At 42.5% G+C, this 25,375-nt stretch overlaps 1 protein-coding gene across 1 annotated transcript; it reads left to right on the top strand.

Moving 5' to 3' along the window:
- The first annotated feature begins 419 nt into the window (after nt 1-419).
- Nucleotides 420-24,391, top strand: LOC111076644 (platelet-derived growth factor receptor alpha). The gene is made up of 17 exons (XM_041593941.1): nt 420-678; nt 14,408-14,653; nt 16,218-16,738; nt 17,308-17,482; nt 18,323-18,631; nt 18,972-19,343; nt 19,403-19,872; nt 20,074-20,383; nt 20,445-20,894; nt 20,960-21,439; nt 21,505-21,664; nt 22,076-22,326; nt 22,398-22,667; nt 22,730-22,979; nt 23,042-23,114; nt 23,182-23,332; nt 23,460-24,391. Exons 2-17 carry the CDS (start codon nt 14,581-14,583, stop codon nt 24,110-24,112), a joined length of 4,968 nt encoding a protein of 1,655 aa, XP_041449875.1. The 5' UTR covers nt 420-678; nt 14,408-14,580; the 3' UTR covers nt 24,113-24,391.
- Nucleotides 24,392-25,375: the final 984 nt, after the last annotated feature.

Genomic DNA, 25,375 nt, shown 5'->3' with positions numbered 1-25,375 from the left:
TTGTTATGACTACAATTTCCAGCGATATGGCAGCCCTAGTTAGAAAGCTAAAAACTCCAGCAATATAAATGTAAGCCGCACCTCACTAAAGGTACATACATATATGACATGAGTAAACATTAATGGTATATTAACATTTAAGGTGGATTTTACCTAGCATGCGCTGAATCATATTTTAAATTTTCTCCTGTTGTTCATACCTTCTTTTGGCTTGCCAGCAACATGTTTTCTAGCCACATGAGGCAGCAACATTTGGTTGCTGCCTTACCGCCCTCCCAAAGTATCTCACAAATAGCAAATGTATCGCGCAAGAAACAACAGCAAAAAAGTGCCGAATTTTTAACTGAATTCCGAAGAGTCCGTTAATAAGAAATATATAATTTTAAAATATAATTTACTAAAATTACGAAATTAAATTCTCAAGTAGATATGTAAATTAATATTGGAATTATCAATATATATATAATTATACAAAAACAAGTTGCGCCGCTGTCAAAGTCGATCGTCGGGGAATTAACGCGCGCTCTCAACGTTTTCGGTACGACATTTATATGGTGATCTGAGCCAGAACAGACTGTTCAAATTTGTCGACGACGCAGTTAACTTAATAATTATCTGTTATTGAAACTCTTCTCCCCCACGCAAGAAGGTTTTATTTAACACGAAAAATTTGAAAACGTAAGCGGTAATGGTAATATAATATAAGCAAAGTTTAAGCTAAAAAATGTGGTTGGTGCCCGCAGAGTTTTGGGCTGGCCACGGAGAAAACAAGTGATGCATCAAAAGGTGCTAAATAAATGAGCCGCCTTTCAAAAATAATAATAATAAAAAAATAAGCAAGATATCGATGCCAGTGCGAAAGAGTGAGAGCGATTGAGTGAACAGAACAGAACAGAACAGCTATACAAATGCAAAGACAAATACAAATACAAAGTCAAATACAAAACAAATACGTATCAATGTATCTACAGGTGTGTTGGGTGTGTTGAGTGTGTTGGGTGTGTGGTGGGTGACAAAGCACCAAGAGAGCAAAGCAAATGTGCTATGATATTGAAATCTGAAATTCGAGAATGCTGTTCAATCGCAAATAGTAGTATCTGAGTATCTGAGTATCTGAGTATCTGTGTTGTATCTGTGTGTGAGCCTGTTTTGTGGTTGCGTTGTTGCTCAATGCAACATTCAAAACCATCAAAAAACTTCGTTTAAATCGGTTTATGGCTATTGTTGTGTGTGCGCATTATCAGTGACTTTTTTGGGTGTGTCTGTGTGTGTATTATCAAAGCCCCAGTATTCCATTGATAAGTGAGCAGAGTTCTTGGCTGTATTGATGCGTGGCATACGTCAACGGCATTCCGTTTCTGTCGAGAGAGCAAACACGGTCACCACAACCCCAGCTCCAAAGCTCCAAAGCAGCCCCCAGGTATCCCCCCTCTATATTCATACGCCTCTGCCACGGCTCTTCGATTATGATTCATCGCTTGGCCGTGACTACCGGTGAATACTCGTGGTGTGGTGGTTGTTGCTATTGCTGTGTCTGTGTCTGTTGCTGTTGCTGTGGTTAACTGTAGACTGCGTAAGATTGTGAATATCTTCTACAATTTATTACACTATTAATCATCAGCCGGATATTTGGATAACTTCTTCTAGCATCTTCCGCAACTCTCCAATGTGTGTGTTTCCTGTTGGAGTTTTGCAACCAACAAAAGTTCACATTTCTTTTGTTTTCTTCAGGCCAAACACTTGTGATACCCTATAAAGTGGGGTATGATGGTTTCTTAGCAGATATTGGAGCAAAGATCAGCAGCATGATCCTCTTTTTTCATGCCAAATGCCAATTAGTCCATAAGTCTTTAATTTATTCGGCTGCAACTTTGAACAGATCTTTGTTTTTGGTGGATTTAGTGATCACACAATATCGTAATAGTATTTTATATAGCTGTCATAGTGCAAATCAGTCAAAAAACAAGTCCTAATGAAAAAAACTTCTTTCGTTTTAAAGATAATTCAACATTAAGGGTTCCTTAATATTCCAATCAAAAATGTTTAAAAATAGAATATCTATATATTACATAGTTGTACTACTATATTTAGTAGCTGCCATTCAAAATATTAGATCCCCCCGCCCCCACACAGAGAGTATCAAATGCTTCGTTAATCAAAAGCCCGCCCTCCTTCTCCTTTCTTGTTTCGGCTGAAACAACTTTCTTAAACCGGTTCTTCTTCAGTTTCTTGACCAACAAAATGTTGTGTGATAAACAACAAAGCAAAACAAAGCCCAAAAAAATGTATATGTATATGCTGGCTGCAAGAATCGAGCAGAGCAAATTAATTTCCATTACAAAACGTGACTCAGGATTGCCTCTCTCCATCTGCATTTCCATTTGTGTCTCTGGCCAACAAAAGTTCTGATCTGATGTGATCGAATCAGAGGCACATAACTCTTTTGCTCTCCAATTTGGGTCACCGCTGCAATTGCTGGCTGGGACCCAATTTGTTTATTGAATACAGAACAGACCTCCTACAGCCGTGCCCCCACAACACGCCACCCCACCCCATCCCATCACAATCCATTCCGCTGCAGTTCAATCTGCAGACACTTGAGATCGGTTGCTCCATTTGGACTTCAAACGGCTGGCGGGCTGCTAATTGTAGCTGCTGCTGCTGCTGCCGTCAATCACTGCTGGAAAATGCGAAAAAGTGAGTGGAAAATTGAGAATGGCAGGAGTCATATCAAGTCATAAAGTTGCCTCTCAAATGGGCGGGGGGAAAGCGTCCAGGAAGTGCATTTCATTTCTGGCCAATGGGCTGCATAAACATTTACTGGGAACTCCAATTCCCCCCACCCCACCAATTCGCCATGCAAAAAACATTCCATTCCGAACAACTGTTGTGTTGTGATAGCGCAAGGAAAATCAATAGGAAAAGCCAACGATTCTTGGAAATTTTGCCCCGTTGCCCATTGGACAACTCTTTTTCACACCTTTCCCATTTTGCACAACATGGCACATTAATCAGGCACGGTTTATGGCTCGACCATCCATGGATACGACGGCACTGCACTTGCAACATGGTCATGCCAGGGACTGCAACAGAACACCGGACTCCAGCTACGTGTCAAATTTAAGCCAGAGCTGAGCAGGAGTTGGGGGAGTACTCGTAGCTGCAGCTCCATTACGAATAAATTACCTTGTCTACTAGGATGACTAAAAAGACTTTAGATACGAGCTTAGCACGAGATCCAGCCTTGTGCCCTGGATGTGCTCTGACTGCTGCATAAAGTGGATAAACGCAGGGCCATAAATTTGATATCCACAAGATATCATCTACACGGGAGAAAAGATACTAAAAGGGCTTCAAATTATGAGCATATTTATTTTGGGGAAAATTTCTCATAATTTCCACTATTTATTTACCTTATGTAGCATTTATAATGAAGCACGATCTCCAGCTTGCTGGTACATTTTTTTTGCAGTGCACATAATTGAATTTAGCAATTACCTTTAGCCATACATAATTCAGATCTACCCCAACGAAAATCTTCACGAGTCTAGTCTGGCTTTAAGTTCCAAACGTTGCCATTGTGTTTGTTTGTTTGTTTGCTTGTTTGTTGTTGCGGTCGGCGACGGAACATTCTATGAATGGATGGACACGAGTGTGGGGGCTGGTCTGGGGTCTCTATATCCGCTGGTGCTGTCTGCTGCTGTCAGTGCTGTGCAGTGTCCCTGTCCCCCACACCGAAACAACATAAATAATAAATGGACAACGACAACAAATATTTTTGGCCAGGCCATTGGAGCTGGCTGTCTGGAATGGGGCGTAAGCGTTTAACCATTCACCGGGCCATAAATCTTAACAAAAGGCAGAACAAGCACTCCAGCTTTCACCTGATGCCTGATGCCTGGGGAGAGAGAGAGAGAACCCTAGAAGAGGAGCCTCATTTGCAGCAATCCATTCATTATACTATGCATAATGTTTTTGTTTGTTTCCTAGTTGGGGGGAAAGTCAGTTAACCGGATTTGCAGAAAGTTTTGCCGGCCGTTATAAAGTACTTTCAAGTCCAATAAGAAGCAAAGTGCAGTGCAGTTCTGAGACTCGCATCAAAATGAGCAATGAAACAATTTAATCTCGCTTCCGTTGGGAATAAAGCAAGATTGGGGGGGGCTGTGGCAGCCTCTCTACACGTCCATATCGATTCAGCCAATTCCAGCGAATAATTCCACAAGAAAGGCAGCAAACATAATATTGAGTAATACTCGTACTCGTATTTATTTTGCCCATCCATTGAGTGCACTGGAATTTTTGGGTCAAGGCAACGCTTTCGCATCGAATTGAGTTATTTATTTATTAATCAGTCGAAAACACAAACAAAACAAACAAATTAAACACTTGTCGGCTATTAAATCTATATCACATTTTCCACTATATTTCAATAAGTTTGCGTTTAGTGGCAGCTGCCGCTGCCCCCCAAAACAACTTGTTGTCGTTGCGGTGGGCAGGGTGCCAACAATTCAATTTCCCTGCCCAACAAGCGTGTGTTTTCATTGGATTTGCTTGGCAAAAGCGAGACAAATACTACACATGGATAACAAGGCAGGGAAAACTTTTATCATACTCGTATATATTTATTTGAAAGAAAGTAAACTAATAAATATGCATAGCTTTAAGTGGGCGCAGGGTTGTATGTAGAAGATATAATTAAAGAGAGGGAACTATAAATATAAAATGGTACCAATAAAAACATATTTATATGATATATATATAATATCTATATAGTATTCCCTTATGGATCAGAATTATTTACATCTGCTTAAACTCGGGTAATATTATTACTGCTTGGAATATTTATTTATCTTCAAAATCATAATTTAAAGTAATTCGACACAACTTCTATGTCCCTAGTCACTTATAGTCTAGTATTTTATTGTTGCATTCGTAGGACCGACCTTGACTTAGAGCAATGCAAGTAGATAGATGCAAAAGTTGGAAATGTAATGGCTCACTCACTGCCTTTTCCACGGAGCTGAAAATACTAGCTTTCCCTGCAATATTTCTGCTTTAAAGCAGGAAAAGCAATTGCTTAAATATGTAAAAAAAAATTAGACTATCATGAAATATAGAAACAAAGCTCAGGCTAATCCAGAAAGTAGCCTTAACGCTTCAGCTGTCTAACATTTCGTATACCTAGTATTAGCAGTATTATATTTCAGCCAAGGTTTCGCTTTACACTTTGGGTTTTCTTAGAGGCTGACTTACACAACCTCCGCCGACACTATAAAACTATCAAAGTTTCCCAAATGACTCATCCAAAAGATACATTTCCGTTAAGCGTTTTGTCTTGGACGTTATTATTGCTGCTGCTGATGCTGCTGAAGCATTTACTCTCGTAATTTCACTTTTATTTCCCCTGAAATTGGCGACTTTCTTTGCGGGTTACGTAAATGCCAACGCTGCCAGAAAGAAACACACATTTTAATTATAATTTGTACCGCTTCTGCTGGGGATTTGTATTCAGTGTTACCTTAGGTTGATATCTATTTCCTAGCCAATGGGGTTTAAGCCGCTGTGAAGATAAGAAATTGCAAAACACATGGCTAAACAGCCTGATAAGGTGGCTGCCTGGTTGCCTGGTGACTGCTGGCTGCTGCCTGTATGTATCTTTTAGATACAGATACCCGCATTTGAACAACATCTTGCATACGATTATATGGGCGGCCTTTATCTTACAACGTCTTGGGGATTTCTCTCTGTGGCAGCCACAGCCACAGCCGCCCTCCCTGCTGCGTTTTCGTTGCCAATTTATCAGCGAGTCAAAAGTTTATTTGTCTTTTAGCTGTTGCTTGTGCATCTGTCTTTCCAGATTAGAGCTGCCCCCGTCTCATGCCTCCGTCATGCCTCGTGCCTCATGGCCCATGCTAACATTTCAAAAATGCATTAGACCCGTATTCGAATCCAGCTGGGGAATGGGGCATGGCATGGGGCATGGGGCATGGCAGGGAACATGGTACGCGCTACATGGGCGTGGATGTTAGCGTGGGCGAAGGCGTGGCGGTACGACAGTAAAAAGAATCAACACATAAATTGCACAACTTGCCATGGCACAACTACTAGTGGGAGGTGTCCACAGCAGGAGCTGCACTTGCCCCAAAAAAAAAATTGTCAATTTATCCCCTAAGCACACGGAGGGACAGAGGGAATAGTGGAGCTGAGAGGGGGAGCTAGAACTAGGGAAGTGGCCATACCACGGACCATTAATCAATTAATTAGAACTCGACAGAGAGCCACATAAAACAAGATGTTGGTGAAATGTACCCGCTGATACGAGCAGGAATATCCCCCAACCCCTCCGAACGCCTGACCCCGAAATGTCTGCTTAATTAATTAAATCCCCCCGATCTGTTGGAGAGCCACTATAAATTTCACTGGCAATAGATAATACGAGTACATAATAAATTGTCCATTGGAAGTGTCATCGAAAAGTTATGGTCTTTAATAGAAGTGCTTGGAGAGCATAAAAGACAGAGGTCGCATTTAATCATTAATATTTGTTGTTTAAACACTTCAATAAAATACCACAGCACTCGCTTCTTGAATCGACATTATGTGACTTAGATCATTTTCGTAGGTTTATTCTTCAGAATAAATATTTTCGTTTTTCTTAGATCTTTAAAACTGAAATCTGTGAACTAGAAGAATTGGTTGGAAAGAGCATTTCATATAATGTTTCAGTTTCCATTAATTTGACAAAACGGGAAAGAAACGAGAAGGAACAAATTTAATTACTCTTCCGTTTAGTGATGCCTGCATAATAAATGTACAAATTCCCATATAAACAATAGACAGAGACAATAAACAATATAAGGAGTGTCTGCACGAGCACAGTCTTACAGATTAGCTTTCCTATGAAGAGACAAAAAAACAGAAAATGGGCAGTAGAACTTGGCAGATTTAATTGATTTAACTGCAAACTTCAATGAACATATTAAACTGTTTTCAACCCTGCTTTAAGATTTAATAAGAAATACAAAGACAGAAACACAAAGCTAGTTTTTTCCGATTTGGTCGATGAAGCTACAAGTTGCAGTTGCAGTGCCCCAATATAGTTTATTTATGACATTGGAAAAATTAAATAATGTAAAATACAGCTTCCCATCCATATATCTACCCGAGTATAACTAAGCAATTGGTATTCATACATTTAATCAAACGGACAGAAAAACAAAGCTTTTTATGTTGATATTTGTTTTGATAATTTATTTTGTTCCTCAGAAACCTCCGATCAAAGTTTAAATACCTTCTGTAAGCGTTCAATAACATCAACTGACAACTGAGAAAAACAAACATTTTGTGGCAGCGATGAAATGATATGAAAGATCGCATTTAAATTGATAATAAGCTTACAAAAAATTCCATAAATTAAAAACAGAACAAATGCGTGCATGGAATATGAAGAAAACAAATTGAATTGGAGGTGTGATGAAAATATAAGATAGATGCCATACCTCATTGCTCGTGAACACGGAATCAAAGAAATAAATTTCAAGTAAACGAAATATTTGTTTCGGCAAAATTAATTATAATTCATTTCATTTCATTGTTCATTTATTCTTGAAAATTCCAAAATACTCTACCATTTGCTAATAAGTACGAAAATTTCAACGAAAACTACATTATGTTTCCGCCTACTTATGACAATTTTGCTGGCCAGCAGCTGCCTCCAAGGAAGGGCCTGCGCCTGCACATGCCACTTGGTTAATGAAATTAGTTGGCTCTTACCTTGCCCCTTCTTACCTAATGAAACATTACCATGTCACCTACTCCTTCATCATGAGGTGGCACGCAACTCGCGTCATGGCCCAAAACGATGATTAGATGTTTGATTAGGCCCAGAGAAAAACATAAAAAAAGAGACCGAGAGAGTTGGCCAACATTTTGAGCGGGTCTTGAAAGCCCACACGCAATTTTTGGTGGCTTGGGTGTCCCGCCCATGGGCCATTCCTTCATGGATTGGGGGCTACTTATACGAGTGTGGGGCCTCCATGGATTGGATTGGGCCAATACCTCCACAGATTTGGCTTAAGATTTCGATACTGTTGTTTGCCGATTGCCGTTTTTTTTTAATGATTTATGTGAATTGTCAAGCACTGAAGGCAGCAGCAAATCTTTGCTTGCCCCAAATTGCAACCAACAAAATTTCCATTTTCCGTGCATTGCGTGGCGCTTTTTGAATTTGTAATGAACCGATTGCTGGTGCTGCACCACCCCCCGTGGAGCGGCCGCCCCTCCTTCCTGCCAGCGGCTGATCACTCCAGGCATTTGCAGAGATGCATAAAAATATTTCCAGATATTATTTCGGTTTGTTTTTCGGTCTGGCTTCCACTCATTATTTTGGCCAAGAGCCAGCCGCATGTTTTTGTGCAAATTTCTGCTGCGGGGCGCGGCATTTGTGTAAACTTTCCTTTAAATTTGTTGCTGGGGCCAACAATTATAATTACAATGCACAAAGAAAATAAAGAAGAAGGAAAAACTGCTGCCACTTGAGCTGCACACGCACACGCACACACAGGCCAAAGGTCAAACGGGGAAAAAAAAATCAAATCAAGGCAAAGTCCCAGCAAAAGAGTCGTAAATTGTGCTAGGTGGAAAAGACACTTTCCCCTTGGCTTTCGCTTGTACTCGGTAATTGCAGAAATAAACTGTGAAATGTGGCTCAATATAAAATTCATTTCGAAGGCCAGCAGGAGACTCAAATTAGAATGTACAGCAAGCAGCAGGGAAAAACTCAGGGAAATTTTCCGCACTGACAAGGCGAGGGTTTTGGTTCAGGTCGTTCGGTCAGTAAATGAATGCCAGGCACGTAGCCTGGAAAAGTGGCGGAGGGGGGGCTGCAACACGTGACAGAAACCACAAAAAAAAAAAACCAACAACAGGCACACGGAAACAGAAAGAGAGGCAACCACGAAAAACTGAATCTGAATCTGAATCTGTTGCACATGCAGAGCAACTGCATAAAATGCCACGGTATGAGGCAACTTTTTCATTTATTGCCCATAAAAAGTTGTAAAAACATGTTGAAAAGATTCTCGCGTCGCGTCCAGCGTTAAACTGTCAAAAGTTTTTTTGGGTCGTAAATAAAAGAAAGGAGAAGAGTTTTTCCTGGAGAAAATCCAGGCGAACTATAAAGAAAAGTTTGTTTGGTGATGGTGACGGGTGCAAAGTCTTTTCTTTATGGGTCTGACCGGAGGTGTTTGGTAGACAATAAAAGTATCAATAGATCATGTACTGATTCAGCTGCAGAGGATGCAGCAATGGATGCATAAAAGAAAGTCTTAGAAGATCTACTTTCTATCTTAAGAACTTATGAAATTATGTTTTTTTTTTCTGGCTGCGTTTATAGCTGAAAATATATGTCTATAATAATTATTGACCATCAAGAAATCAATTAAAATTAATTTTAATTAATTTGTACATTCATGACGTATGGATCCATAATGAATCGAACCAGATATGGTATTGTTCTCTAGCACTGATATCAATTATTAAGTGTAAACTTTGAATCTACTGACTCACGGGCTTCTTTCTGGTTTTATTCGCATTTATATCCAGCAAGAAACCTTAAAAGATTTATTTTAATACATATTCAACTTCTTGAATCATGAATCACCTTTAAATCCACCAAAATATGGAATCATTCTCGAGCTCTGATTGGAAGATTTAGGTTTTGAGCTACTCATAGCTTAAGTCGTAACTTAATTGTAGAAAATGAGGAATTCTGGGTAAATATTGACACTGAGACTGTCAACAACAATGTACGTCATTCTAGATCAGTGATCGACACGGCCCTATCTCTGCCCTGCCCTTCCCTGCCGATACTGCTGTAAATCTCTAGATTTAATTGCAAATCCCCTCAAAATGGGCCAATAAATGCATTCCTTTTCAGAGTATTCTCTGAGCCCCAAAGCAGCACTTTGTTCCTTTTATAGCAGCTTTCCTTAAGCGTCAAAATATCTTTTCTTTAGTATAAAGAACAGCTGTACTTGATCGAACCCATAGACAGTTGCTCAAAGGCCCCTACCCTCACCTTCAACCGCACATATCGCCCCTTACTAAAATGCATTCATTAAAACAGTTTGAATACTAAGTACATATTCGATTACATATATGTACATACATGCTCTCTCGCTTATAGTATTTATATGTACATATATATGCACGATTATATCTCAATTTTATTTGCCGCTTGAGTGCGGCGCGTCGCCGTTTAATTAATACGCAAATATTGTCACTTATGTGAACAGATTTACATGGGGAGTAATGCAAACGTGAGTGAATACGTCATACATGAGTGGAAGTAGGAGGTGGAGCAGGAGCTGGGTGGGTTGGACATTGGCGAGCGAGTGAGGGAGTGAGGGAATGAATGAATTCAGGCCGCAGGCACTCGACCATGGAATGACGTCATTCCGCTCATGCCATACTTTATACGATTCGACACGATGGGGCCATAAACAATTCTGTGATAAACATATGTTAAATATCGATATATGTCGAGACCATGGATCGACCTAAATAGTACTCTCTCTCCTCTCTCTCGTTCCGAGTTGGTAGATACTTGAAGAAATGATTCTACATCACTCTGTGAAAGACTTGGATAAATTACCTCAATCGGTTATCGGCTAAACATCTAAGAAACCAAACCCAGAGGCCCAGAGAGAGTGTGAAAGTCCCACTTTCCCACTTTTCGTGGCAGAAAAGTTAAGTGGAATCTTCTGGCGCTTATTCAAACATGTGGACGAAAGATAGCTCTAGAAATTCTTTATAATTTTTTGTGCATTCAATAAACAAACGAAAGCGTTGACTCAGAATATTTTGAGTGGTAAATCGCCGCTGACTAAGTGCAGAAATATGTTCTTAAAGATAGCTCAACAACCCACAGCACTGTTTCTCATTAAGAGTCCCGTCCCCGGGATGATTGCACGACCCAGTAGGTAAAAAACAATCAGAAATAATATCTGCGCTGAAAGGGGCCTGGGGGCAGGCAGCAGCTGGGCCTGCAATTAGGGGTCTCCTGTAATTTGCGTCACGCGGGGCACGTGAGAGAGAGAGAGAGATAGGGGGAGAAAGAGAAGAGGAGCTGCAACCAAGCCACAAAAGCAAACTGTTGCAAAGATATAAATAGCCTACAATCGCAGGAGCAACGAAAAGAAAGAAAAAACTGAGCTATGCGATTCGCCCTTGAGAGGAGGCACTGTGGGCGTGTCGCCATGACAACAAACATTCGTGCGACAACAGAAACTCGAAGGCAAGAGTGACGTGACGGTCCCAGCTCCAGCTCCAGCTCTCCCCCCACCTCTTGGGATTGGGGGTTGGGGCCTGTCTGGTTTGTGCAACATGTTGCCAGACACATTTGATCGGTTGTCCGCTACTGGGCATTGGAGTGAGTGGGGGGCTCCGATGTGAAGCTGGGTAATGGTAATGGAAGCAAGCAAACTTTACGAGCATTTATGTGCCTTCGATGCATACTCTATGATGTCTGTCTGGGGGAACATTTTCATCAAAAGCTTTTACCCAATTGAACTTTAAAATACATAAAAACTGTTTGGTATGTGAGTTGAAGAGATTAGAATCTGTGATAGTGACCAAAGGGAACGGCAGGTATCGGCTATGATATCTCGGGGATTGCACGATGGAAACATTTCAGCGAAAGCTTTTATCCAAATGAATTTCAAACATGCCAAAGCTCTTAGCGATTCGACTATAATTGAAAAGAATTTACTAACTGATTAAGTCGATCAAATACGTGTACATAAATTAATAACTAAACTAGGAATTTCCATAAATAAGAGCAACAATTAACATTGATACGAGACAGTGGCCGGGCTGCAGTGAATTTTTCACAAAAAAGGGAACTTTCAAACGCCGCCCTGAAAAATTTGGCTATTCATCTTACTATTTATATTTCCATTAGGAAAGTTATATTCCAAAAGCTAGTATACATTTCCTCAACAATATGATTTAGGCGGCCATTTTAGTACCCTTAGAAACCATAAAATAAATATTTTAAAGATTCTTTATTGATTTTCCCCAAGATATATATATCAACCAGTGGCTGTCATAATAATAGTTCTAGAAATAATAAATAAAAAAGAAAGAAATAAATCAAGTATACGTACTTAGAGCTCTCAAACTAAGCTATCATCTCCTCTGAAAGTGTATCCCATCAACGTGTATCCCATTGTGCCACAGTTAAAGTTTCTCCCCATCCAACAGAATTTTTGTCTGCCTTTTCATCGTGTGTTTATTGCAGCTCTCCTCAGGTGATTAGTGGCTCCAACCTTCCTCCCTGCCAGGCCTGTCAATATTTGCCAGCTGATTGGCTTCTTCGAGAGCGTCGATGCCTAAGCCCCAGTGCCCAAGGATTAGACATGGGCTGGGGGGACGCGGACAGGCGAAACCAAAGTAATTTCAATTAGCCGATAAACGCCTCAACGACCAGAGAAAGACGTTGTTGTGCCTGGGATGGACTCGTGTTTGTTGCACTGACCCCCAGTCCAGTCAACGACAGCAGATCCATGCCAGTGGCTACTGCGAGTATGACTGACAAAGATAAATGTTTTTATTTGCTGGCCAAATGGCAATTAGCCACAATATGCCTCGTCTGTATGTTTGGCCACTGTCAGTGGGTGTTAGCTAGGCTTGAATGTCATCAAGATGGTAAGATGGGGGAGGTGTTCGGGTTGGCACTTTTGAGGTGCGCCCTGAAATTAAATTCCTGTTTATTGATGTCAAAAGTCCAGATGGGGACTAAGGACACTTGTTGTCTTGCTGCGCTGCGCAGTGCTGTGTTGTGTTGTGGCAGTAGGAGGATTATATTTTAACGACATGGCCACAGGAAGTTGCCCATCAGCAGAGAGACGACACAGGCGACACAGCAGTCCAGTTCAATCCAGTCCAGCCAGCCATGGGGCATGCTCTAATTGCGGGGCAAACGATGGCTGGCGACGGTTAGTCAACTTGTTTAATTGTGCATGTCTCGCTGTCATTTAGTTGCTCCGAGTAGCTACCCCCTGCCACCATGTGTGGCCACTTTTGACACTGAGCTATGGCCTGAGCTATGGCCTGACCTGTTGCCAGAGGACCAGCTCCCAGCTCTCTTATAGGTGTGGCTTTTGCCTCCCCCCAACTTTGCTCCGGATGCTCGGTGCTCGATGCTCTTCCCCAATGCGGAAGTGACACAGAAATATTGTATTTCGAGTGGAAGATCTCCCCAACCGTTTCCCAATCCAACTTCTTGCCACACTCTTCGTATGCGTAATATCCAATGCGAAGCGAAGCGAAGCTCTTCTCCAGCCCAGAGCCCAGATCTCGAGCTCTTGCTCTTGTCTCTCCCGATCTCTGTTTTTGTTTATGCGCTTAAGTACTCGCATGTATGTATTTTTCTTCTCTTGATAGCCCCAGCTACGAATTTGATAACTGGCGACCGATGCTTCTGCTTGGCAGATTACGCGTACTCCCGCCGAGTAACCGACCGGGTTCAGTTCCAGCAATGGGCATTTTCTTTGGCTGCTCGTACCGAGAATCGTTTTGTTTTGTTTTTGTTTTCTCTTCATTCTGATTTCTGTGCTTTTTGTTTTTGTTTTTCTGGATGGTCTTTATCAAGCATTTCACACTGTAACGGACATCTGAATGAATGCAAAGGCATAAACAAGCACAGAAACAGCGTGCAAGGGAGGGGACAGGGCGCGTCTTATCGAGCTCGAGACTCCGTTCGGGATATGGATCGACCGTCCAGCGCCAAGTTTCAGTCCGTTCTGGTTGATTATGCAGTTGGTGTGTGCCTAAAAAGCGGATAAATCCAAGCGGAAAGACTGTTTTCATGTAGAAAAATTAATTAATTCATTTGAAGGAAAAAAGCAAGAAAAAAATGAAAACATGAAAATGAAATCGGAAAAAAAATGTACAGAAATGCTATTACAAATTTCAATTTGGTTAAGAATACTGATTGTTTGATTAAAAAGTAATTAAAATAAATAAAAATGAATAAGAAATAAATCATTTGGAATGAAAACTAAAACAAATGGATCTCTATTACTAATTAATAAATAATAATAAATTATATATAAATCAATCAATTTAAAATGAGAACTATAACAAATCTCAACCAACTTTCTCTTTTTAATCCTCTCCTAGTGCGTGTCTAAAATCTAAAACGTAAAAGAAACTCTCAAAATTAAATCCTTAAAGTGACAAAATTTCGGGCAAAGAAACTCAATATTTAATTTACATAACCTTTTCATTTAGATATATAATATTATAGCGTGAAAAGAACCACAAAAATGTTTAATTAAAAATATTCTTATATTTTTGTTATCCAACTCTAAGAAAATGTCATCCACCGTTTGATTTCTTTCAGTGCATCGCTAAGTGAGCAAAGTGACCGAACACCAGGCGTGACCATGGCATTACTGGGCCAAATGTGTTAACGTATATCTCGTATATATACTAAATATAGTCGTATCAAATTAGCTTAATATTTAAAAACACAAAAACCCCAAATAACAAACAAATTAAGCAAAAAGTGCAAATATGCGATTGGCCCACAATTTGGTGGTCTGCTGCTGGCTTCCCTTACTCATTTGGATATCGTGGAGTGATGCATGTAAGTACGATTTGCATTTACATACGGGTGGGGGGCTTATCCCCCTCCATTCAAGAAATTCCCAGATTATCGCAGCAACATTTCACTGGAATTGATAAGTGAAAGGGTCGTTAAAATATTAAAAAACAAAATAAAAACAGTGTACGCTAACGATTTCAATTTGCACAATTAAAAGTATTATACATTCGTGTGGGATTACGAGTATATACGTAAACATTCGTATACATATCAAGTGACTATATGTACAAGTGTCGGCACACGATTCGCTTCCTGTCAAATGGCCAGACATTCTGTATAATTTATGTGGACTGTGCGGCTCTCTCTCCAATCTCTCCATCGCTCTGGCAGACAGAAGCCGCAGGCTCCACATCTGAAATACTAGACACAATTGTGAACCTTGAACCCGCGCTTGATAAAGAACCAAATTTCATTTGAAAGACACTCATAAAAGTGTCACAAATAAGTCCAGAAATATATTAGATACTATTAAATGATCATATGATCTACTCCCCCTTCCCCATTTATACATAGTATATGTTTGTGTACCCTCCACTCGAATTACAATTGTCGTCGTCTTGAGGCTGAGAACGTACATACATACTCGTACATACATATGTACATATGCATGTACATAATTCCAGCCAGTATCAGAGGCAGCAAAAGGGAAGGCAAAGGCAAGGCAAGGCTCAATTGTTATCGCCAGTAAACAAATAATTGATTCTGGAGCAAAAAACAAAACAAAAATGAAAATGAAAAAGAAATAAAGCAGTAGCAGGCAGCTATAGCGGGAAACAGGGGTGTAGCCAAAGGGATTTAGTTTACAAAATGAGAGAAAACCCATATATTTGCTATTATATTTTTTTGTAAGTTTATTCGATCGTGAGGAGTTACATAAATTAAGTCTAATAAATTTGGGATATTTAAAGATCAGAAATAACATGTCATACCACATAAAAGTACTAGAATTCTCCCCTTACAAATGATGGGTAAAGGAACACTCTTCTACGTAGATACATATGTACATAGGCATATGTATGTATATGTAGGTATATAGTATAGTATATTTTCATTATTTATTGCTCTAAGAAATTTGAGATATTAAAAGATAAGAGAATAAAATAGAAGGTTCTTAAAAGAAGGGATTTTCTTCTAAAAATAGGCAAATAAAAAATAAATAAATATCGTCTATCTATAATAGATATATAATCAATTAATCAATTCTGAGATATTTAAAGACCCCAACTGAATCCCCTTTAAAAGTCTTCAATGCAAACCCGAACCCCTCTTCCACGCCCCTGCTCTCTCTCACGCTCTTTCTGCATACAGATGCAGCTCAAGAGCGTCGCCGCTCAATCGCAAATCACTTAAGTTCATTACAATAGCGCCACTGGGCAGAGGAAGGGAGCCATGGAGGGGGAGCGGACGGGAAGAATGTACCCGGCAAACGATAAAGAAAATACGAAAAAAACATTTGAACAATGTTTTTGTTACGATGCAGAGAGATCTTTACAGTTAGTTGTACAAGAAATCGTCTAATGTGACTCTCTTTTTTTGTGTGTTCTAGTGCCTCGCCCGCAATACGAGCTGGAGGATAACGAGGTATCCACCAATTGTGGAGGTGATAATGGCGCTCCACTGATAACGCCCTGCAAGGAATCCATCAAGCTGGAATACAGTACCAACTACACGCTGCGCTGTGAGGGCAGTGAGCCGATCATTTGGTGGGCGAGTCACGAAAGGCCGCTGGTCAGTAGCTTCGACAATACGGAGGAGGATCCCCAGCGTCCGTATGGCCTGCAGTTGCACCTGATCGAGGTGTCGGCGGAAAATGTGGGTGCATATTATTGCATCAAGGAGTCGGAGGCGGGGCGCCTCAAAAGCAGCACCGACGAGAAGCTGGGCGAGATGCTCGGCGAAATGGTGAACGACGATCTTGGCAGCACCATATATGTGTTTGTCAACGATCCCAATACCCTGCTGGTGCCAACGGGACCCATTGTACATGCCCGCCAGTACACGGATGTGGTGATACCCTGCAAGCCCTCGATGCCCGAAACGGAAGTGCTGCTGACATTCAATGGAGATGTGAGTGTGGGAGTTTCCCCTTTTCATGCAGCACCCCCTCCCATCCACAAAAGTAGTGGCTTAGAGAGCAGTCCTCTGGACCTTTGCCTTGCCTTTGGACCAACACTGATCTTTCCTTACTCTTTCTCTCTGATGCACACAGAATAATACGAAGGAGCAGATCAGCTCACTACGTCCCGCTCTGTTGGGGTTGCCAAGCTTCTATCATAATTCAAGTTATGATGCCCGTTGGGGCTTCACATTGCATATCATTGCGAAGCCACCGCCGAGCATCTACTGTCACGGCGATATGTTCGACATACACTACTCAAGTATGTGCCACACACACACAGTCTGTTCTACTCCGTAGTTTTGCCAACAATTGTATATACAAAATACATACTATATATATATATATCCAACAGTATCTTAAATATATTACATAATAATCCAAGTATTAGAGTCCAAAAAACACCGCGAAACATTAGAAGGGGGGGAAGATATACAGACCAAGTTGTTGCTTCTTGAGTTCTCTCTCTCTTTTGAGTTAAATCTAATATTCTGACGCATTTTTGAAAATCCCTGTGTAGATATTTTACAGCAAGACCTCTGGTCGTTACGATCCCAAGCGTGGCTTCACCATCGAAATACGCAGCATCATCGATGGTGGGGAGTATTATTGTGAGCCGGAGCACCCTGCCGCTGAGAATGAAGAGGAGAACACGGTCATAGTTGTGCGCTTTATCGGTAACGGTCACATTGATAGTGAGTTTTTGCACCCCAAAGTTTCGTGATTTGTGATTTCTGTCTCCCCTATATACGTATATACTACATGTCGTAAATATTGCTTTCAATCTATTGCCTCTTTATTTTTTTTTTACTTTTTTGATTTGATAATTATCGATTATACCTTTGGAAAGGTGGTTTCGGTTAACGATTATCGGTTATTGGTGGTTTTACCTGTGGCTATATGGTTCAAGGACGTCATCTAATGGCGAAACCATTCAAAATTATATCCATATCAATGCACTATCACAATATCATAGAAACAAACACAAACACACACGCACACAAGTCACTGTATCTTTTGCCATAGTTCCATTAGCAGGACATTCGCGGAGTGACTGCAAAGACTATAAAATAACCACAACATGTTGCATGTGGCACCAAAATTCTATGTTCTATGGCGATTCTAGGGAGTCGATGGCTAAGCCCAAGAGAGCATTGAAGCACCTTCCAGGAAACTTGGAATAAAATTTTAAATGGAATTTCTGCCCGCTGCAATTAATTGGTATTTTATAGTCCTTGTTATGGGCCAATCACTTCACTGGTGGATGCTTTTCAATCACAACAAATGTGTCCTTTTGCTTATGTAAACTTTGAGCAGCACTGCCATGAATGCTGCCCGTGTGGAACTCTGGTACAGTTGAGACAAAACACACACATGAACACCGAAACACTGCATCTACGATTGCATTTCTTTGTGCTAACAAAATGGTCTTTCTTTCTCTACTATTCTCTCACTATATCTTTCTCTTTTGATTATTTCCCCCCCCCAAAAACTTTCCCCACTGTGTGTCATTTAATCTGCTAACTCCTCCCAAGCATCTGGATTGGATACCACCATTCTGCCGCCTAACACAGAGTACGTTGTCGATGAGTACAACGTTGTTGCGACGGAGGTTACTGCAGATAATGATATTGTAGAGAATGATGATGATTTCCTCACTACACTAACTAACACAACACAAATGGGTAATGTGGCTCTAAACTCTGGTGCTGGGCTTGGTCGTAATCAATCTGAGACTGAAACTCAATCCGATGATCGCTCAAAATTAAATGCATTGCGTCATAAGCGTAGTCCAGTGCGTCTGCTGGCATCGATGAGTCCATCGCCCTCGCCAAATCTAGGGCGTAAGTGTTGCTATGCTTTGTTGGATGTCCTTGCTGTTGTACGATCCCTTTGCACTTTATGTTCCGAGGAATTGCTCGTTGTTGGTTTATGGACTGTATTATTTGTTGACTAAACCAACCAGCTAATTTATACCTATAAGCCATGTACAGAGTAACACAAACTAACTGCTTGACGATGTTTCTAATCCCAATCCTAATGTAGTTTTGTGTGTCCATGTCTATAACTAATCCCATTCCATAAATGCATGAATATCGCGCTGTAGAAATGCTTGCAAGACCCCCAAAGAGTAACCCAAGTGCCATGTAATAACATAAAACTCTCTACTATATGATGATACAGAAGCGAATGATCGCTTGAATAAGCCCTCGATCAGCTCCACTGCACGGAATCATGTCTATGCGAATGGCACATTCACCCTGGTCTGTGAGCTGTCTGCGCCGCAGGGCGTGAACTATGACATGACCTGGAGCACGCCCAACAACAGGGAGAAGTGGACACTGCACGAGGATTCCTACCATCTGGATGCTGCCGGTCGGATTACCTATACAAAGCCGCGCTTCGACAACACCATGAAGAACAACACCCATGTGGTGGGGAGCAGCAAGTTGACGGTGACCCAAGTCCAACGAACCGATGAGGGTCCCTACAAATGCATTGTCACCGATAGCTTTGATCGGCCCCAGTTCATCACCTACAAGATCAAAGTTATGCGTAAGTTGGGCGCCATTTTTTAGTAGCAGCTTAAATTAAATTCAATTTTTGATTTACAGAACCGAACTCAAGCTATTTGGATGTGCGAGAGCCCGCTGGCCACTACAATGTGAATGAGTTTGCCAATCGTACGATCACAATGACCGCGGAATTCGGTGGCTATCCCCAGCCCAGCTTCAAGTGGTACAAGCCCGATGGCAGTGAAATTTGGGAGGCGGAGCACAACTTCAACATTGTATCGGAGGAGTCGAGCACCACGCTGCGGCTGCACAACGCCCAGCTAAAGGACAGCGGCACGTATGTCCTCAAGGGCACCAATGGCAATGTCACCCGGTCGCTGGAGTACAATGTGAGCGTGATGTCCTCGCCAGAGCTCAGCATGGAGGATGTCTATGTACAGGCGGGCAATGAGGCGCATTTGGATTGCCTTGTGCGATCCTTTCCCCCAGCGGTGGTTACCTTTCTCTTCAGGCCCTGCACTCTCGTGCCGCGTTGGCCCACCTGTGCCACACTCAATCAGAATTTCAGTGTAAGTATCTGAGATCTGGTGGGCGGAGTACCTTTGGTGTTTTGCTTCGAATATTAACTGTCACATTTGTGTGTGTGTTGTCTTGTGTCGTTGTCTCTCATGCATGTAGTCACCCGATGTCCAAAAGGCATTTAAGGTATACAATTAATGCCACCTAACGCTGCTTAGTATGGTTCTTAAACTCCTTCTGCTTATCCACAGTTCAATGTGCAGCCACGGCCGGGCAAACTCACTGTGGAACGCATCTATGCCGTGTCCTTTACACCCACAGAGCCGGGCATACTCTCCTGCGTGGCGCAGAATCTGGTGGACGGTGTGCCGCGCATGGCCATTACCAAGTCCCATGTGCTGATGGGTAACATAGCGGAGAACATGACCATCTACGGCCTGGATGAGCATCGAAAAATTGCCAAAGGGGATGAGGAGAGTTTCACTTGCGAGGCCTTGGCCTACCATTTCGATGGCAATCTGCAGTGGTATCACAATGGAGAGGAGGTGGAGCCATCAGAGGGTATGCCGGCACTCATTCTTAACTCTCAGCCAATGCCTGATCTCTTCTGGTTTGTTCACAGCTCTTCTGATACAAACGAGCCACAGTAATTACTCCTACAAGAGCACGTTGAAGTTCCCATCGATGGGCGACGGAGATCGTGGCACCTACGAGTGCCGCGCCCATCACATACTCCACCCCAGAGAGTACGACAGTCGGGAGATTGATGTCTATGTTCACGATCCCAAGGCACCGCAGTGGGTGCACACCAATCTGAATGCCAATTCGAAGATGGAAAAGAAACTGGGTGAATCTTTGGCCTTGGAGTGCCGCTCCATGGCCGTGCCGCAGGCGAATGTGCGCTGGTTCAAGGATGGCAAGGAGCTGCGGGAAACAAATCTCACGCACATCATTGACGACCAGGAGAAGCTGCTCATCACCCATTTGTATCCCTATGACGATGGCATCTACAGGTGTCTGGTGGAGAATCGTTTGGGCAGCATTGAGAACTCCATCACGGTGGTCATTGCTGGTGGGTGTTTCCCCTCTTTTCCTTACTCTTGTGAATGATTCTCACTCCCTAATTGATTCTCACAGATATGCCTGGAATTAACAAAGCCTGGATTTGGTTTGGTGTCCTGCTCTTCCTCATCCTCATCAGCTTGTGCGCCTTTCTGGCGGTGCGCTACCACAAGGAACACAAACGACACTTGGCCTTGAAGTTGGCCGGTTTGGCCAACTTCGAGGAGGGTGCTGTGGATCACATAAATCCCGCCCTCTCGCTCGACGAGCAGGCGGATCTGTTGCCCTACAATCGCGAATTTGAGTTCCCGCGCGACAGCTTGAAGCTGGGCAAACAGCTGGGCGCCGGCGCCTTTGGTGTGGTGCTCAAGGGCGAGGCCAAGGGCATACGCGCCGATGAACCCACCTCTACGGTGGCCGTCAAAATGGTCAAACGCACCGCCGACAATGAGGTGGTGCGTGCCCTGGTCTCCGAGCTAAAGATCATGGTGCATTTGGGCCAGCACTTGAATGTGGTTAATCTGCTGGGTGCAGTGACCAAAAATATAGCAAAGCGTGAGTGCACCAGAAAGAAGCCTCAACCATCCTCCCCACTTCAATTATATTTCTACTTTGAGCAGGTGAACTGATGGTCATTGTGGAATATTGTCGCTTTGGCAATGTGCAAAACTTTTTGCTTCGTAATCGCAAGTGTTTTATCAATCAAATAAGTCTCGTGAACGATAGAATCGATCCGGCAATTATGATTCAACGGGTGTCGGAAAACTTTGAGCTAAATCGGTGAGTTATATTTATATTTTGATTACAACTAAACTAGAACTATGTTTATGTGGAATGATTAACACCCCAGTACTATGTTGTACTTATATGAGATGCTTACTAACGGCTGCTCTCTGTTCTCTTTCTCTCTCTCTCTCTGTTTTGTTTCTAATAACATACCAAACAACAACAAAATTCCAAACTAACCAACAAATAATTGTACACCGAAACACAATCTAATACAACATTTTACCCCCCACACACACACACACTCCCTACACACCCTGATTGTGCCTGTTCTTGTGATCATCCTCCCTGGTTGTGGCATCCTAACTCACTGCTCCATGGCTCCATGTCTCCATGGCTCTATGCTCTTTATGTGTCTCACTCTGTGTGTGTGTGTCTCTCTGTTGTGGATGCATAATTAAATAGCGATATAAATGGTGGCGGTGGCGGTGGTGCTGGTGGCTTGAAATATGCTAACGTCGGTTTCCCCAACCATCCGTATACCAATCACATGAACTCCGTAAACAACAATTATACGCAAAATCATCGCAGAAATTCGGACAACGATCCACGTTCGGGCACGCGTGCGGGTCGGCCGGGCTCCGCTGGTTACAGCTACGATCGTCAGACGGACACCTGTGCCACAGAAGCCACTGTGATGACAACAGTGCCAGAGGGTAAGAGCCACACCTCACACCTCACACAGCAAAAAGAACCAACCTTGAGTGATCTATGATTTATTTCGCAGATGAACATGTAATGTCCAACAATTCGATACAGCCCGCCTGGCGTTCCAATTACAAGACAGACTCCACGGAGGCCATGACGGTGACAACAACGGATCTCGTTAGCTGGGCCTTTCAGGTGGCACGTGGCATGGACTATTTGTCCTCCAAGAAGGTGCTGCATGGCGATCTGGCAGCACGCAACATACTCCTGTGCGAGGATAATGTGGTGAAGATCTGTGACTTTGGTCTGGCACGTTCCATGTATCGCGGCGATAACTACAAGAAATCAGGTGGGTGGCAACTATTTCGATATACCTGGCAGTTATTTAATCTATATAAATTTTGTTTACAGAGAGCGGCAAGCTGCCCATCAAATGGCTAGCGCTGGAATCTCTCAGTGATCATGTGTTCAGTACTTACAGCGATGTGTGGTCCTTTGGCATTGTGCTGTGGGAGCTGTTCTCGCTGGCCAAGGTGCCATATCCGGGCATAGATCCCAATCAGGAGCTGTTCAACAAGCTCAATGATGGCTATCGCATGGAAAAGCCGCCATATGCCAATCAAGAGCTCTACGAGATCATGCTCGAGTGCTGGCGGAAGAAGTAAGCGCCGAAAGCAAACCCCAAATGGGGCATACTGTATTCATATTTATTTGTGCTTGCAGTCCTGAGAGCAGACCCCTGTTCGCTGAGCTGGAGAAGCGTTTTGCCACCATGCTGGGCGAGGATGTGGCCAATGTAGGCAACGAAAAATAAACCCAAACTAAATACAAGAAATTCTAATAAGAAATCTCTCTCTTTGCAGCACTATTTGGACCTTAACAATCCGTATATGCAAACGAACATGGAGTACATGAAGAATCAGTCCACAGACTACTTGGCCCTCATGGGCTCCCCCGATGAACTGGCGCCGGCGGCACCGCGTTACGTGAATGGCCATATAGTGCCCGATATACGTGAGTATTGATGCCTGGCTGGGGGCTGGGGGCTGGGGGCTGGGGGTGTAGCTGACTAACCTCCATTTGCACACGATACACACACTCATTTTGCGCACACACTAAACACTGAACTAACCCCGCACAGGAATCGAGGAGCTGCCCGATGACTATCAGGCGATGAGCAGCAGCAGCCCACCCGATACCAGCACCGCCATCTATTCACCCACACGCCTCGATGGCGATGATATGGCACCAACAGCCAATTTCACAGAGTTTGCTGACTTCTCACCGCTACAAACAACCGACACCTCTTTCACCTTCTCAGATGCCACACCAGCCCAAGGACAACGCCCCGGACAGGTCGGCCAGGTGGGACAGCACTCGCCGACGCTTAGCAACAATATGAACAGCAGTCTACACAAGCCGCTGCGCAAGAAGAACGGCCTGCCGACGGTGGATGCCGCCGATCAGGCGCCCGAGGAGATACCCATGCTCCATCGCACATCAACATCGGATGGGGAGCCGAGTCCGGAGCAGGGGCGACGCTTCAATCAGGCGCTAAAGCAGCAATATGTGACGCCCAAGCCATCGCCACGGCACCACGTGGAGACGAAACTTAATGGCGATGCCGAGAACTATGTGAATGTGAAGCCGCCGCGTAAAAATCTCGTCAGTAAGCCCACAACTGGCGGTGGTGGGGGCAGCAGCAGCAGCAGCAGCAACACAGAAGCGTTCTCCAATCCCAGCTATCAGCCGCTTTCCGCATTGAATGAGAAGGAGGAGGAGCGACGATATTAGACGGGCGAGAGATGCAGAACGGAGCAGCCAGATTAGCTTAAGTTAGACAAAACAATACTACTTAGTGGCATTGTGATCCATCTGATATAGCCTTAAGACGACACTCACTCCATGTTATATATACCTGCATATATGTATACTTGATTAATGCCATTTCATGTTTAATTTTAGCTGTTACTTTTAAGTCGAATTATCGTTTATGTTTATGTATGTCTCCAAATGTGTATGCATGTACCTACCTACCTTTAATTACTCAAATAGAATGGGTATCAAATTAACATATCGATATCTGATCTTTATTTGCCTTGGAGTTGTTTTTCCAAGCTTTGATACTTCCCTCGAAATTTAAACGAATGCCCAATGTAACCCTACAAATCTTACCCTAAAAGTATGCAGAGAGCATACAGTATATTCCATCATGGAAGGCTGAGGCTCCGGCTCCAATTACACTACTCGACAAAATTGAACTTTTGATTTAGGCTGTGAACCAAAATGACTTTGTCTGATAGATTTCGGGATTTACAAATTTTTGTAGTACTTTATTTTTTTTTTTATGGTGCTCTTTTTTTAAAGAATTTTTAAAATCTGGTATTTTTTTTCTTGGTTTTTTCAGAGGTAGTGCTTCTATTTTTCACATAACTTTAGTATCTTATATCTTGTTGCATAGAACTTTGCAGCTCTGAAAAGCTGACAAACGCAGCTATAAATCCGACCTAGACTTTTCGTATCTGCAGCTTAACGCCTGGAAGATATTCAGCTTTCAAATTCAAATTTCATAATTTTTTTGCGGTATTTTTCCCAAAATTTTTACTTTAAAAACTCGAGAAAAGTCGAAAGAAAAATAATTCTTGGCATGCATTTTTAGTTTTAGAGCCGAGGTGAGCCCGTAGGCAAGTGAATATCCGGCCCTAGACCTCTTCCCTTTGTCAGACTTCATATTTTGTTGTCGCTCGACTCGACCGAGGTGACGAAGCCGAAACCAAACGATAAATAATGATTTTCTATCGCACACGGACTAAAAAGTGAGTACAAACTGGTCATGTCATGAGGGGGACAGATACATACATATACATACATATGTCGCTTTTGTTCCCTAAAGGCTTTTATCCGAGTCCGTTTACGAACATTTAGCAACAAAAAAGTAGCGAAATCTCGCTAACCCATCTGTTCGGTCTCCCAGCCGAGCATTATTCAGTATTTTTAGTCAGTGGTGCAGCTTTAAAGTAAATCCTGTTATTTTTTCGTTATTTGCGCTGCCCACTG

This window comes from Drosophila obscura, unplaced genomic scaffold (genome assembly GCF_018151105.1).
Source record: "Drosophila obscura isolate BZ-5 IFL unplaced genomic scaffold, ASM1815110v1 contig_200, whole genome shotgun sequence".
NCBI lineage: Eukaryota > Metazoa > Arthropoda > Insecta > Diptera > Drosophilidae > Drosophila > Drosophila obscura.
The sequence above is the reverse complement of the archived record's forward strand: the minus strand, read 5'-3'. Positions and strand labels throughout refer to the sequence as shown.

Excerpts from the sequence above, each read along its gene's own strand:
- LOC111076644 (XM_041593941.1), top strand. The coding sequence starts at position 14,581 with ATGCGATTGGCCCACAATTTGGTGGTCTGCTGCTGGCTTCCCTTACTC. Across the intron at positions 19,344-19,402 it reads CTACAAGATCAAAGTTATGC|AACCGAACTCAAGCTATTTG; the intron begins GTAAGTTGGGCG and ends TTTGATTTACAG. Across the intron at positions 23,333-23,459 it reads CCATATAGTGCCCGATATAC|GAATCGAGGAGCTGCCCGAT; the intron begins GTGAGTATTGAT and ends AACCCCGCACAG.